At 34.6% G+C, this 15,659-nt stretch overlaps 1 protein-coding gene across 1 annotated transcript in view; it reads left to right on the top strand.

Moving 5' to 3' along the window:
* The window catches only part of LOC103274104, a 242,774-nt gene that overhangs the window by 15,388 nt on the left and 211,727 nt on the right, over positions 1-15,659 (top strand). The window contains exons 2-3 of the mRNA XM_021719309.1: positions 6,756-7,019; positions 8,600-8,798. Of these exons, the coding sequence (XP_021574984.1) occupies positions 6,756-7,019; positions 8,600-8,798 (463 nt within the window). The remainder of the gene's footprint in view (positions 1-6,755; positions 7,020-8,599; positions 8,799-15,659) is intronic.

Here is a 15,659-nt window from a genome sequence, read left to right as displayed (position 1 = left end):
TAGACTGAAGGACCACCTGAGTCACTATTACCTCAGCATGCTTGTTAAAATTCAAAGTACTAAGCCCCGCCCCAGACTTACTGATTTATAGGTAGCATGAAGTTGGGAAATCTGCACTTTTAATAAGTACCTTTGGGCAATTATTATACAAACTAAATTTTTAAGACTGTTAGTTTAGGCCTTGAGGACTTAACAGAATAATTGCTGGTGTTTCTCAAATGATTGAATTAGTTGATGAGAAAATGTAAAACTCAATTCAGAGACTTCAGATTTAAGAGATCATAGAATTGTAGAAGAATTTTTATTAAGAATTATTCATTTGTAAACTGTCTGGTAAACTTAGCCCTTCAGAAAGACTATTCTTTAAGAATCCTGGTAGTAGGATTTTATTGGGGTAAAAATATTTTTTTTCTTGGTAAGCTTTATGTCTGTTTTGGATAATTGAACACGAAGTGAGCAATTTAGGAGAGAACGGACTGGATACAAAAAACCTGAGATCCTCAGTTTGCAGGAATTATGACGAATTGTAAACAAGATCGAGCAGAATGGCCTTGAGGTCTTTCACCATGAATCCAAGGTAGACTGTCAGTTGGTTGCTCCTGCCTTCAGGAGATACAGTCGGAACAGCTCTGGAGCAGATTGCCTAAAATAATCAAATCCTATTCTATTGTTCACATCTGTTTTAAATGACCTTGGGTAAAGTCTCTCTTTGCCTTAGTTGTATCATTTTTAAAGGGAGTTCATATCCAATCCAGTTTTGATGGGCAGTGTGGTTGGTTTCTGCTATTGTAAACCATACTACAATAAACCTGCACATGCAGGTGCTTATACACAATGGAATATTACACAGCCATAAAGAAGAACAAAATTATGGACTTTGCAGCAACTTGGATGGATTTAGAGCTTGTAATACTTGGTGACTGATCACAGAAACAAAGAACACAGTACCACATGTTCTCACTCATAAGCAGACCCTGAACTTTTACCATAATACAATAAGAATACAATAAAGGATTGGCAGTAGCCAGAAACTGCTGGAGTGGTGGCGGGGAGGTGGTGGGGCATAAAATCAAAAAGGACCCCACATCTCAAATCAGGCAAAGTGGAGACCAAGGGAGGCCCGGATTTGCCTGTATGATGACCACTGGTACACCTAATCCTGAATTGTACCCCACATCTTTAAAATAAAAATAAATAAAATAAATAAAATACAGAAAATGGAGTAAATAATACAATCTGCTTCCTAACATTAACATGGTGATTGAGTTAGTGAGGATAAAGTACTTTATATAAAGCGTCTTGCATTTAGTAAGTAAATGTTGTTATTGTTTAGGATTAAAATATTGTTTAAAATAGTTTTTCTAGCTGGGCTCGGTGGCTCAGCCTGTAATCCCGCGCCCTTGGGAGGCTGAGGTGAGTGGATTGCCTGAGCTCGCGGGTTCGAGACCCGCCTGGGCAGGCGAGACCTCATCTCTACAATAAATAAAAAAATCAGCTGGGCATGGTAGCGCATGCCTGTAATTCCGGCTACTCGGAAGGCTGAGGCGGAAGGATCGCCGGAGCCCAGCAGGCGAGGCTGCGGTGGCCGGGAGCGGCCACTGCACTCCAGTCTGGGCGACAGAGTGAGACTCCAACTCAAAATAAATAAATAAACAAACAATAATAAGTAGGATATAATTTTAATTTTTCTAAAACAGGGACCTAGTACTATTACATTTGACATGAGAGCACTGGTTTCCCAATGGTGTCAGAAGTAAGATTCTCTCTATTCTATTTAGAAGCTATAACAGTTATAGTTGCTGGTACTCTGTACCCTTGATTCCTAGGCCAAGATATGTTTCTAAGAATAATTACTTTCTCTTATCCCATGGCAGAAAGATTGAGGATTAGAACTAATATACCTATTTATTTATCTTAACTGAGGAAATAGAAAATAATGATGATACTATAAAACTCCTACTGGATAATCTAAATTACCCTATGCTGTGGTATCAATTCCCACTAATTTGTCCAGAGTTGTCTGCCTCAGGAAGAATTGAATTGCTATTTCCAATGCAAATTGAATATATTTATTTGCTCTCTTGACTACTCCTATTTCCCATAGAATGTCAGACTTTGAAGATACCATTGAATTTATTTCCCATTCTGTTTTGCTATCACCACTGTTCTCTGGCTTATATCTGGGTTCCATTCGTATTTCTGTGTTTACATTTCCTTGAGAACCTATGAATTATAAATGATCACCTCAAAAGATTTGATCCAAACTGAAGACAAGACTTTTTGATTATAATAAACCAGTTATCTTGGGAGAGGAAGAGGAATTTCCTGTTGAGGAGGCTGCCATGAGAAAATATTAGGTGTATGTGTGTGTGTGTGTGTGTGTGTGTGTGTGTGTATGTGTGTGTGCGTGCGCACGTGTGCACATGTGCGCGCAGGCATTTAAGACAATAATTTGGATAATGTTTAATATGTCTGTATATGTATTGTACATGTCAGTATGTATTTAGTAAGAAATAAAATGAGAAAGTTAGGTTGCACTAAGACTGCATTTGAGTCTTGAATAAGATGCTAAGGAATTGCAATCTATATGGTACACATAAGTTTATAATACAATATCCATTAGGCAGGAAACAGTCTACCAAACAGCCCAAAGTAGAGCTTATAATGAACAACATTTCTGAATCCTTTTTTTTTTTTTTTTAGTTAGTGCCAGAGATAAAAGCAATGTTATATGATCAGAAGCTGAGCAAAAAATAAAAGTTAGATTTTCCATATGATAGATGATATTTTTATACTAAATTTAGAATTTCATGATAAGAACATACAGATACAAGACTAAGTATGCTCCTTTGCCAGCCAATAATGAACTTTTTATTATCTTTCATTGATGTTGTACTTTTAAGAGTTTCTCTTTATGTTTGATTTTCCTCAGTTTGACTATGATGTGCTTAGGTGTAATTTTCTTTGTATTGTTTTCTGCATGAGATTTTCTGATCTTTTCGGTTTTGTAGATTGATGTCTTTCATCAATTTTAGGAAATTCTTGACATTGTCTCTTCAAATATTTTTTTTCTGCATCACTGCCTTCTCTCCTTTTAGGATTCTATTTACATGTATGTTAGACTGTTTATTATTGTCCCACAGGTCTTTTTATGTTCTTATTCTTTTTTTTTGTCTTTATGCTTCTGTTGGAATGATTTATATTCACTACTTTTAGGATTTATTCTTTTTCCGTTGTGTCAATTTTTACTGTTAAGCCCATTTAATAATTTTGTCATTTCAAATATTTTATGTTTCTATTCTAAAACATTTTAACAGTTCTTTTCTGAAATTTAAACCTTTCATAGATTATTTGTATATTTTCCTCTAATTTTTTATCCTAGTTATAATGATTGTTTAAAGTCATTGTTAATTCCAACATCTGGGCTATCTGTGCATCCAGTTTTCATTGACTGGTTTTCTTTTATCTATGTTTCACATTTTCCTCCTTCAACTATAATGTCTCCTAGTTGTGCACTGTATGGCAGTCATTGTGTATAAACAAATTATAAAGACTGAAATAGAAAATATTTATCCCCCACTAGGGGATGACCTCTCTGCACAAATCAGGAATTGAGCTAAATTGGGATTGGGTTATAATTTTATTTAGTTTTAATTTACTACTGATTTTAAAAGCTTTAAGTTGAAATCCCTCCTTTCAGGTGGGCTTGGTATCCATGCACCATGTAGCTGAGATTTTGCTTTGTTTTTCACCCCTGTCCCGGGATTTCTCTGCTACTGGAAATCATTCTTTGCCTCTCTGCCCAAATGCTACTGAACTCTTGATAAAATTTCAAAGGTTAGAACTGGTGAATAGTGATGACTTGGGATCATGTGAAATATTGAAAACATATCAACCTCAGATAAAGAGCAAGTACTTGCTACTGAGCTAAGATTGTTAAAAGTTCAACCAGTTTCTCTTTTCCTCCGCAGAGTCCTCTACTCGGTGAAGGGTCTACTTCTTCACCTGTTCCCTGGGTTTATGGCTGCTTCTAGTCCTAGTTTCTATAGGAAAGGCTTTTTTCTCTATGAGATTTAGTTTCCTCTAAATTTCTTTGTGTCCTCAGCTCCCTAGTGGGTTGAAAATATACATAATTTGGTAAAATATCTGACTTTTATTTATTTTCATGCTGGGAGTATTGGTCACCTGGGATCATTTCCATCATAACCAGAAGCAGAACTTTAATGTCTCTTTGTTTTTGAAATCACTTTATCAACTTTTCTTCTGTAAAAATAATAATCATTGCAAAAAAGTCCAAAAGTCCAGAAAAATGAATAATACTTTTTGAATATGAATTTTATAATTTTGCATCATTTACTCTAGTCCTCTCTAGACTGCTTTAATTTAAAAGTATTTGGTATCCAAGTGGAAAGAATGTTGCTTTCTCTTTCAATCTTCCATTCAATGTTCAATCTTTAAATTGCTCATTTGCTTCTTGGGTTCCGCTTTATCTCCATTCACCTTTCACATGTACCTGCTGTGAAATGGAAGCTCAAATGCATCACCCTTTGCTATGAAGTGAAAATCAGCTTTGTAGTATCTCGTCCTTCCAAAAAAGTGCTCTCTATGGCACTCAGAAAATAAATGTACACTGAGGACATTATGGTCTCTGACTACCAAAACTCTCATGAGATGGAAGTTGGTAGTTGGGGGTAGTTGATGGACACCAATATGTTAATTTCTCTTAATACGCAGTATTTAGTTACAAAACCACTGAAAAATATTCATGGAAATGTCATATCATAGGATAGCTATGGAAATATTACAATGAAACTTAGTGATCTTTTTTTTGCAAAAGAGAAATACAAGAAGTCCTAAGCCAAAGATCTTTCCTAAAACACACAGCATAGGAAAGGATCCAAAAGAACAGATAAAATAAGGCACTGGTGTCAGATAAAGTCAACTCCTTTATTTCATAACTTATGGCTCTTATCTTCGTTTTCAGTCAATATCAGTGACTAAGTTTGGTTTTCTTCATATACTGTTTACGGAACTATCAGGGTAGTGGCATATAACTTCTCTATCTTGTAGAGGAGGTTGAGGTAAAGTTCCTCTTGTGCATTTCTACAGGTGACAGAGTGCAGCCTTGGGTGAATATATTGTACTTGGTAACTTTCAACTATTTCTCATGACCCCAAAAAGGATGCTGGTGTTTTACACGCCTATGGATGTATCTTAACCTTGTATATGTTTCTTTTCCTGTTTATTAAAATAAACTTCTAAGTCATCTCAAAAGTAGTTGAGATAAAGTCTTAAAATAAATACATAAGAATAAAGTGCATTTCATACCATCTGAGCATTTTTATATTTATTTTCTAAGTTGGTAACTGTATTAATTCTGTCACAAGAAAAATTAACGATAGAGGTGAACAAGGTCTTATTTCATCTACTTTGACTGTGTTGCTGAATAAGACCAGTTTACTATAACAGGGGCACTAGTTTTCACTTCTAAATGCAGGAGTAAAGATAGATAAAATTATTGTTAATGGTATCATTTCAAGTTTATTTTTAAATGATGGCTTAAAAGAGGTATCTGACTTCATTTCTTCTCCTCATTTAACGTGTATTCTCTTCACACAAAGGCGACTCCCAGTCAGCTAGCCGAATGGAAAGTACGACTTGATTAAGGATCTTTTTTGTCAGTTAATTTGTGCCTAATGTTTTTAGCTTTCCCATGGGCTGTTGTAGAAAATGGTAAATCTGGTTTAAATGAAACCTGATCCCGTTAATGGTTTAATAGCAGCTGCCACAGGGTTGTGGCATTTTTCAACAGATGCCTCTGTTTCATTTTATCCCTAAACTAAATCTTGGAATATTTACATACGTCATATACCATATACCCACATATACTTTTGGCTAAATAACTATTGCTATCTTTGTCCGTTTATAATTATTCACAAAAATTTTTAGAAAGAAACCCAGGGCTCTTACCTATTTTTTTAAAGGTTATTCATGTCTTGCACTTTCCTAAAATTTATTTTTAAGGGTGAAGAATAGGCTCTATCTCTGCATCTGAGGACTTGAACTGTGACTTGTTCAATTGGATTATTTCATGTGTCTGTTTGCCTGTTTCTATTTCTGTAGCACTGACAATTGCTTATACAATGATGTACATGATAGTGCTAACTGAAATAAGCAGAAGAGTCACAAAATTAAATGGGACTCTATTTTTTCTTCAAGTGTAGACCCTGTGTTAATAATTCTAGTTATCATTATGGATAGGATTCATCTCTCTGGAGTATGATAGCTTGTACAACCACTTTTTGAAAAGCATTTATTCTGTGCAATGCACTTGTCCTGGGTACATGAATGATATAAAGATGAATGGCAGGCATGCAAAACAATGACTGTGATGGAAAATAGAAACAGTTATACAATAGAGGTACCAGCTCAAGCAAAGGGGAATGAAAACACCAAATACCGTGTTAGTTAATATATTACAAACTTGTTTTCTAAAGCTCATAAAGTGTAGAATCTTGAACTGGCAGGGTCATATTTGTCTGTTGTCTGGGTCACCTTTTTATGTTTTCTCAATTACCTGGGGCTGGAAGGGTTATTTATGGGAATATATCGAATGATGAGTTTCCAAGGGGAAACAATATGAGTACAGACCAACTTTTTACTTAACCCTCACATTTTGATAGCTATCATTGAATATAGGTGTATTTCTAAGAGCACAAGCATCCTAATGTTTCCTGACTTAATGTCTTTCCTAGGTACTTCCTCAAAAGAAAGTTGTGAAACCTGGCATGGCCTTCTTGTTTGAGCTCTTCCTCCTTCGTGGGACATATGCTTGCCTTGACCGGGTTGTGGGCTGGGCAGTGTTCCCTTTGTGTGACAACAACTTAGAGGTAGTGGAGGGAAAATTCAAATGTCCTCTCCTCCGAGGACATTATGACCAGAAACTCAGTAACTTCAGGAAAATTGAAGATTTGATTTGCCTGGACTTGGACCACTGGCTGTGCAATCTCTATTTTCAGGTTTGCAATACAAATTTATAAGTAGAAAAAAATTTAAAATTTTTGTAAAGCTGCTTCTTCTTAGCCTTTAGTGTCCTTTCATTCTACTGGAAATTAATACAGTGTCATATAATGGTAAAAGCAATTACATCTTAATGCTGATTTCTGATAATGCAGATTAAATTGATACGTAGAAATAAGCATTAAAGTTCTAGAGTTAGCAGGAAACTTAAAGATCATTTAAAATCATCTTTTTTTGTTGTGAATGGGCCAGAACCACCACCCACCTTCTAGTTCTCAGTGCACAACCTGTCACAGCTGGAGTGGAGTGTATGACTTCATTCCATCAACATGGGGATGGGGCTATGGTATGTTTTCTTGTCAAAAGTATTTACTGAACTTCTATGGTGTTGGGCATTGACAGCTCTAGCCACACAAAAGAGATAAGATGTGGTCTCTGTCTTCTGGATTCTTATCTGTCTGATGAGATAGATATGTGTTCATCCAAAAGATAATTAGTGATCCCCATTTTCACAGGACTTGAATGGCCATCACAAAGCTATTTTTCTTTGCTATACAGATTTAAAGCAGCTTTGTTTATTTTCTAACCAAGTTTTTGGTTCAAATCTTGAATTTGAACATAATACTAATATTTTTCTCTTTTTTTGTCCTATTAAAAAATTTGTGAAAGAACAAAGTAATATTATGATTTATCTGCAGAGACCCACTGGCCATTACCCATTGGAGATGACTGTAATTGTCTGGTAGCACTGTTATTTGGGAGACAATAATAAAAATTTTCTTCCTCTATATACTTAATGGGGGAGTAAACGAATCTTATTAAGGAGAACAGTAATATTATGCAAGACATATTACTTTCTGATTGTAGGCAAAATAACTAGGTGTGTACCTGCTTCTTTTTCAAAACAAAAATGAAAAATTCTTTTCTGCTAACCCCATTTTTCTCTTATGTGAAATTCTAAAACCCTGAGCATAAGATTCTGATTTGCCACCATAGCATGTGTATAAGGATGCAAGAGAGAAAATTATATCAGAAAGATAGCCTATTACTTTTTCCCAGGAAACTTTTTTGAATATTTTTCACTTTCTTGAATATTTCTTTCTTATGTCATTAACTATTTTTTCCAAGCGCTTTTATTATTAAAGTTTTAAACATAGAGAAAAGTTTTTAAAAATTGTGTATTGAGGACCAATTTATTCTCCACTAGATTCTGCAATCTTGTAATTTCTTTTGGACTTAAAATATTGTTTCTTAGAAATAGTAAGTACTGAATGAATATTTGCTAGTTTCATGCCATTATGCATGTTAGATAGTGTTATTGTGAAGAAGAAAATAAAGAACAATTCCAAACTGAAATAAAGAAAAAGACAAATACAAATAGAGTAAACAGAAATATCTGAAGCGATTATGTAAACTGGTTAACACCAAAAAAATACATTATTCGTAACAAAATCAACACAAGCACGTAATTGACTTCGTTATTCACTTTCTAGATTTTTTAAATTGTCTCATTGTTTTAGAGAAAAACCGTGTATGTAATATTTTCAACATTTTAGATGACAGAGTTATCTCTTATTAGGTAATTAAACTTCCGTTGCATTTGGATGATCAAACAAACCATGAAAACCATATTCAGCCTTCCCCTGAATTTCCAGTTTGTCTGATGACTACAACAGAGAAAGCAGAATCAGGTACCAGCCTTGCAGAGAAAAAAACAGAGAAATACGTTTGTGCATCCATGGATGATGAAGCTAAATCCACCTTACAGTCTTCTCAGGGTTGGTTGACTTTCCCCCCCCACCATTTTATTGCTAGTATTTCAGTTGTGTTATATAAAACTGGATAAAAAGCATGATATGAAACTGGGTAAGAGTCATCCTTTAGTAATATATTACATTCAATATCATGCCATTTAAAGAAAATATAATCATTAACAAGAATAGTTTTTATGTCACATTGTTTATTATTAGTACATATGTAAGTATAAAATAACCTCATTAAAACACAAGTCTTTCTCCATGACCTGATTTCTTTAAAAAAATTTTTTTGGGGAGGGAATAATTTGACTTCTATTGGTTCTTATTTCTAGATTTTAATCTTTCTTGCTTGCTCATGAGACTAGTAACCAAAATATGGCTATGAGAGATTAAATATTTTCAGAAAAAAGTCACCAAATAATATAGTTTATTTTATAGGCTTTTGTTTTAGAAGACTGGTTTAATCAGGCATGAAATAAGCAAATAAAGTTTTTTGAAATATTCAGTCTACAACAATTCCAATTTACAGAATAGACTAGTAGATATTATTATTTTTTAACACAAAAATTATTGCATTTACCGAAAGATTTACAAGTTTGTTTAATAGGGTAGATCCTCTAGTAGCAAATAATAGGATCAGTTGAACTAGAAGAGGATGACTTGGTTATAATTGCAATAATGGTAGCAGTTATTGGACTACCAGAAGAATACTAACACTATAAGCATTACCTATAAATAGTAAACCTTATGGAAAGTACTTTATTTTTTATTTTTGAAATTATTAAATATTTTCAACATCCACTACAGAAAATAACATAATATACACCAGTACCCAATTTTGCTGATTCTTCTTGCCTTTTTTTCTAGGTGGGGTGAGTAGTAGGATAAAATTAGATTCAATTTTTGGTTATTGACTATTCAGTCATTCTATGATCAATTCATTTAGAAAATGATCGATTAACTTGGTCATGTCATCTTTTAATTTCTAAATTTACATTCTTTTTCTAAAGTTTTAGTGAGCAGGCAATACATTCAGATTGTCAAAGTGAAGACAGCCACCTCTATTGCCCACCAGTAACCATCTTTTTTTCCAAAAAGTAACATTTTACATATGATTAAATCTCTTAGTGAACTACTCTTTGATTCCAATCCCAGCCTTCTCAGATTTGTTACCTATCATTTCCATGTATATCTTAAAGTATTTTCTACATATGTATATCTTTTCTATATTTTTAAACTGTATGTAAAAGTTTCATACTTCCCATCTGCTTCTGTAACTTATTTTCTTTCAACATTGTCTTTGATATTTATGTCTTTTTATATCTATCCATAAGATATTTCTAGCTTATTGATTTTATTGCTGTATAGAATTCCTTTGCATGATTATAGAATTTACTTATTCTTGTTGTTTGCAGTTATACTCTATTGCAAGCATGGCTATAATGATTATTCTTGAACATGTCCTTCATGTGCACATGGGTGAGAATTTCACTAGAGAATATATAACCCAGAGAGAAATTGAGTAATCAACAAATCATAATATAAATTGTTTTTAAATGTGTAGGCAAGTGACACATTATAATCCCAAATAGTGCTTCAATTTACTCTCCTAACATCTGTGTAGGAGAGTTGCTTTTGGCTTGTATTCTTTCATCTCTTGTTATTGTCAGATTTTAAAATTTTGCTTATTTAATTGCCATGAAATATCTGTTTAATTGGGATTTTCCTGAGTACACGTTCGTTTGAACATATATATATATCTGTTGACCATTGGGTTTTGTCTCTTGCGAATTGCCTGTTCCTATAGTTCATCCACTTTTCCCTTGGGTCACTTGTTTCTATTTCCTCATTGATCTGTAAGAGTTCTGGTGCCTTTTTCCTAGGTGGGGTGAGTAGTAGGAAGCAATTAGATTCAATTTTTGATTATTGATTATTCAGTCATTCTGTGATCAATTCATTTAGAAAATGATAGGATTAACTTGGTCATGTCATCTTTTAATTTCTAAATTTACATTCCTTTTCTAAAGTTTTAGTGAACAGGCAATACATTCAGATTGTCTAAGTGAAGACAGTCACCTCTATTGCCCACCAGTAGCCTAGTTCTCCCTGGAGGAAACCAATGTATTTTGTGATTATTCAATAGATATTATATGTATCTATGAGAAAATACATAAAACTATTACTATAATTTTGAATATCATGAAATCTATCATTACAATCCTATATTCATTTCTAAAATTGGTTAATACTTGCCTTCATTGCTTTTCGTTTTTTTGCTTGGGTTTTATTGTTTCATTGATGTTTTTCAGTATTGAACTGCTCTATTTGCCTCCTTTAAACCTCTACTGATTTCTTGTTTTCTATGCATTTTTCCTCTTAACTTTTTTTTGCCTACTATTATTTTCCTCTGATTTTCTCTGTGGTTACTTTTTAAGTCTTTGATTTAAAGTTTATCTCATTTACTTTCAGTCCTTTTTTATATGATAGATTGCAAATTATGACTGCTTCTGTCCATTTCTCCCTATAATTCTGCCAGATAATGCTTTATATATTTCAAATATGTAAATGCATACAAGTTTATGATTGTTATAGTTTTGGGAATGCTATTATTATTTTGATATTAATGCAGCTGTCTTCCATCTGTCTATTAATGCTTTTGAATTCACATTCTATTTCTTCTGATGTTCATACTATCACCTGGATTATTTGTCAACACGTACTTTTATGGTATAAAACATTTTTCTAAACTTCATTCCAAAATTTTATAATTCATCTATGATATATTTGGCTAAGTATTAGCAGCATAAATTTGAATTTTATTCTTTTGTTAAATACAAGTTGGGATACAAAAATACGGTTAGAATAATTTATAGTATTTGCAATACAGCAGGGAAACTATAGTTAACAATAATTTACTGCATGTTTCAAAATAGCTAGAAGATTTGTAATATTCCCAACACAAAGAAAAGATATATGTTTGAGGGGATGGATATCTCAATTACCATGATTTATTCATTACACATTGTATACAGGTATCAAATAACACGTTCCCTCAAAATATGTACAGTTAATATATATCAATTAACAAATAGAAGGACAACTAAATATTATGTATCTTGTTAATAGGCACGTTTAAATATTTTGAAGTTATTTTTATTACTGTTGTATTTGATGACAATTTATTTGCATTTTATATTTATCATTCTATTTTTTTGCTTTAAATTTGTTTTTTATTTTTGACTTTCTTTTTAATCAAAACAAATTTATTTGTTATTCTCCACTGTTTGTATAACCTACAATGACTTTAGGTATTGTCTTTAATTTTCTTGTATACATATTTACCTATAAAATATCTTTTTTTTTTTTTTTTTTTGAGTTGGCGTCTCCCTCTGTCACCTAGACTGGAGTGCAGTGGCCACTCCCGGCCACCGCAGCCTCGACCCGCTGGGCTCTGGCGATCCTTCCGCCTCAGCCTTCCAAGTAGCCGGAACTACAGGCGTGCGCTACCACGCCTGGCTGATTTTTGATTTATTGTGGAGATGAGGTCTCGCCAAAGTTGCCCAGGTGGGTCTCGAGCCCGCGGGCTCAGGCAATCCACTCACCTCGGCCTCCCAAAGCGCGGGATTACAGGCTGAGCCACCAAGCCCTGCTATAAAATATCTTTAAACATCTAAGTCCATTTCATATTTTTATTCTCTTTCTGAATGTGGCATGAACTTTTAGCATGTTTCAGCTGCCCATTAAACACCTCCTCTCACTGTTGCTATTGTTGGCCATGCTTTCAATTTCACTTTTTTATTAAGCACTACATTTCTTTTTTTTTTTTTTAACTCTTAATGGAAAATTAATTTACTGACACATCCGTGCTTCATAACGTTTTTAGTATAGCTTGTATTCACTGTGGCTTTATTTTTCTTCTTGCAGAAATAAATCTTTTGTAATTCGTTTGCAGTTTGGATCTCTCTCTGTCATTGTATGTCTGAAAAAGTCATTTTCCCCCACTTTGGATAACTCCATGTGTAAGATTCTAGTGTAATAATAATTTTTCTTTACTATTTTCTCCACTTTCTTTTTATGACTATTGTGACTGATCAGAAATCAGGATTATGTGTGTAGTTATTAAGAAGGAGGTGGGTGGCTGGACTCGGTGGCTCAATCTGTAATCGCAGCACCTTGGGAGGCCGAGGCGAGTGGATTGCCTGAGCCCGAGGGTTCAAGACCCACCCGGGCAACTTGGCGGGACCTCGTCTCCACAATAAATAAAAAAAGAGCCGGGTGTGGTAGTGCGTGCCTGTAGTTCCGGCTACTTGGAAGGCTGAGACGGAAGGATCCTCGAAGCCCAGCAGGTCGAGGCTGCGGTGGCCGGAGCAGCCACTGCACTCCAGTCTGGCAGACAGTGAGGCTACAACTCCAACAAACAAAAAAAAAAAAAAGAAGGGGATAATGTACTTCAATTTCCATTTTAGGTAACTCTCTCCCTGGTAGTTATTTAGAGGGTTTATCTGAGGAGGGCCTGTCTAGAAACAGATCAGTTAGGAAAAATTTAGAGTAGTCCAAGCAAAAGATGAAGGCCTCCATTAGAGCAGAGATAGTAACATTGGAGAAGAGAATGCAAATTCATAAAGCATTAGAGAGGTGCAATAGAGTAACCATAAGAATAAAAGTAAGAATGATACTATTGATTGATTGAATGTGGATGGCAAAGAGGAACAGAGGTTAATTCCTAAACTTTTAACATGGATCCATGTGGATATCAACCAACAAGTGATAGAATATAAAGAAGGAGAAATAAAGTTAGAGGAAAGATTATGAGCTTGATTTTGGTTCTACAGGGTCTAACATTCATATATAATATCCAAATAAAATGTTCAAGAGATCATTAGGCAAGTGGATGTGAAACTCAGGAAAGAGAGGGAGAGTCAGGAGAAATAATACGTTTATTGGAGCAGCAAAAACAGAGACACTAGCAGAAACCACTAAGGGATTGAGTTTAACCAGGGCATGCTTGTAGAGTAATAGAAGTAATGGGTTGAGAGCAAAGTTCAGGGAAACAACAATGTTTCAGGAGAAGGATGATGGATCTCTACCATAAGGCCCGATACAAAGCCCATACTGTTCAAACTTCCTAGGCGACATCTGCTTTCCTCTCTTATTCTGCGTATCAGCTTCACAGTGGGTGATAAATAGCTCTTAAGTTGTTACTGGAGTTTTCCAAATTCCTCAGAGGTTATGCCCACTTGGGACAAGCATGACTTCATTGATTGCCAGTTTCAAGTCCTAAAATCCCTGTTTCCCTAAGAGCCAAGTCTAGTATAAGGCCTGGGTTTCCTTGTCCACACCTGACCTGCTTCCTTGTGAGTAAGCCAATATCATCAGCTAATGGCAACTGGTAACTGAGATACCATCACTTCCACCTTTAGACAACTAAATATTATTTTGTAGAGTGCCATATACCTGGAGATGTTATGGATGATGAGAAATTACTTAATAGGTACAATGTACATTATTTGACTTTTTTCCTAAAGGCCCTGACTTCACCACTATTCAATCAATGCATGTAACAGAATTATACTTGTATCTCACAAGTTTATACAAATAAAAAACCCCACAAAATTTAAATTAAAAAAGAACACAGAATCCATATATAGTATATAAAGTCATATCACTGACTTTACACAAATATTTGTAAAGATAAATTAGAAATAACATATGTATTGAAGCTAGGTAACCAATGCCACAGTTGTAAAGCAGCTTGATCAAAGTATATTTTTTCTCGCATTTCAGAACTTGGATTTGATTTACTTGCAGGCATAGAAAGCAAGAAGTGAACAACAACATGGTCTGGTTTTGGTGGGTAACGAGTAGAGCTAGTGGTCGCAAAATGTACAAAGCTGACTTTAATCATTTTATGTTGGAATCTAATAGATTTAAGACTTTAATCTTAAAATTTTAAACTCAATTATCCAAGGCAGATATCAATGAGTGTGGATACTTAATGCGGACAAGAGGGAAGGTGAGGAGATGGGACATAAGATGAGCCTAAGGGCCAGGTGCTATGACTCATGTTTGTAATCCCATCACTTTGGGAAGCCAAGGAGGGAGGATTGCTTGAGTCCAGAAATTTAAGACCAGCCTGGGTTACATAGCAAGACTTTGTTTTTACAAAAAAAATGAAAAATTAGCCGGGTATGGTGGTATGCACCCGTAGTCCCACCTATTTGAGAGGAGGTAGAGGCTGTGGCTGTGGTGAGCTCTGATTGTGCCACTGCACTCCAACCTGGGCAACAAAGTAAGACCCTGATTCAAAAAAAAAAAAAAGTGAGAACAAGCCCTGGCAATCTGAAAAAAGAGCAGAGTGTCCTAAAAATGCCTCAAACCAGAGCCCAGTCAAGGGCAGATGTAGTTTCATTCAAAATTTCTTTGTGGGGCAGAACTGTTTCAGTGAAGACATTCATGGATATTGTGGCTAATTCTCATTCAATTGTCTCTGCAGGAGAGTGACTTAACACCATGCCTTTATGTTGAATTAGATTAGTTAGGCCTTCCAACCTGTGGATCTGGGATGCCCTTGCTCTGTGAAAACAAATCATCACTTTAATATTAGCATATCATCTGTGAAACCTGGGAATCTGAGTTATAGAAAGGGAAGAGTAAGAACATATCTTTCCTGATGGTTGAAGATCATCTATGTAAGACAAAATTAATAATTCAAAAAATGTAAAAGAAGTGATTATTTTATTAAATTAAAATATAGAAAATATACCATTGATTTTCTTGCTTAAATATCAAGTTCAAAAATCAACTGTAAAGTGAAGACACTGTGAAATACATGCATTTGCAAAGTAGATTTCTTTCTGTGTTTTTTTTTTTATCCAGTGCTTT

The sequence above is a fragment of the Carlito syrichta genome, unplaced genomic scaffold, assembly GCF_000164805.1.
Source record: "Carlito syrichta isolate Samal-C Ts95f unplaced genomic scaffold, Tarsius_syrichta-2.0.1 Scaffold314379, whole genome shotgun sequence".
In the NCBI taxonomy this organism is placed as follows: domain Eukaryota; kingdom Metazoa; phylum Chordata; class Mammalia; order Primates; family Tarsiidae; genus Carlito; species Carlito syrichta.
Note: the sequence above shows the minus strand (reverse complement) of the source record. Positions and strands in the feature narration are given on the sequence as shown.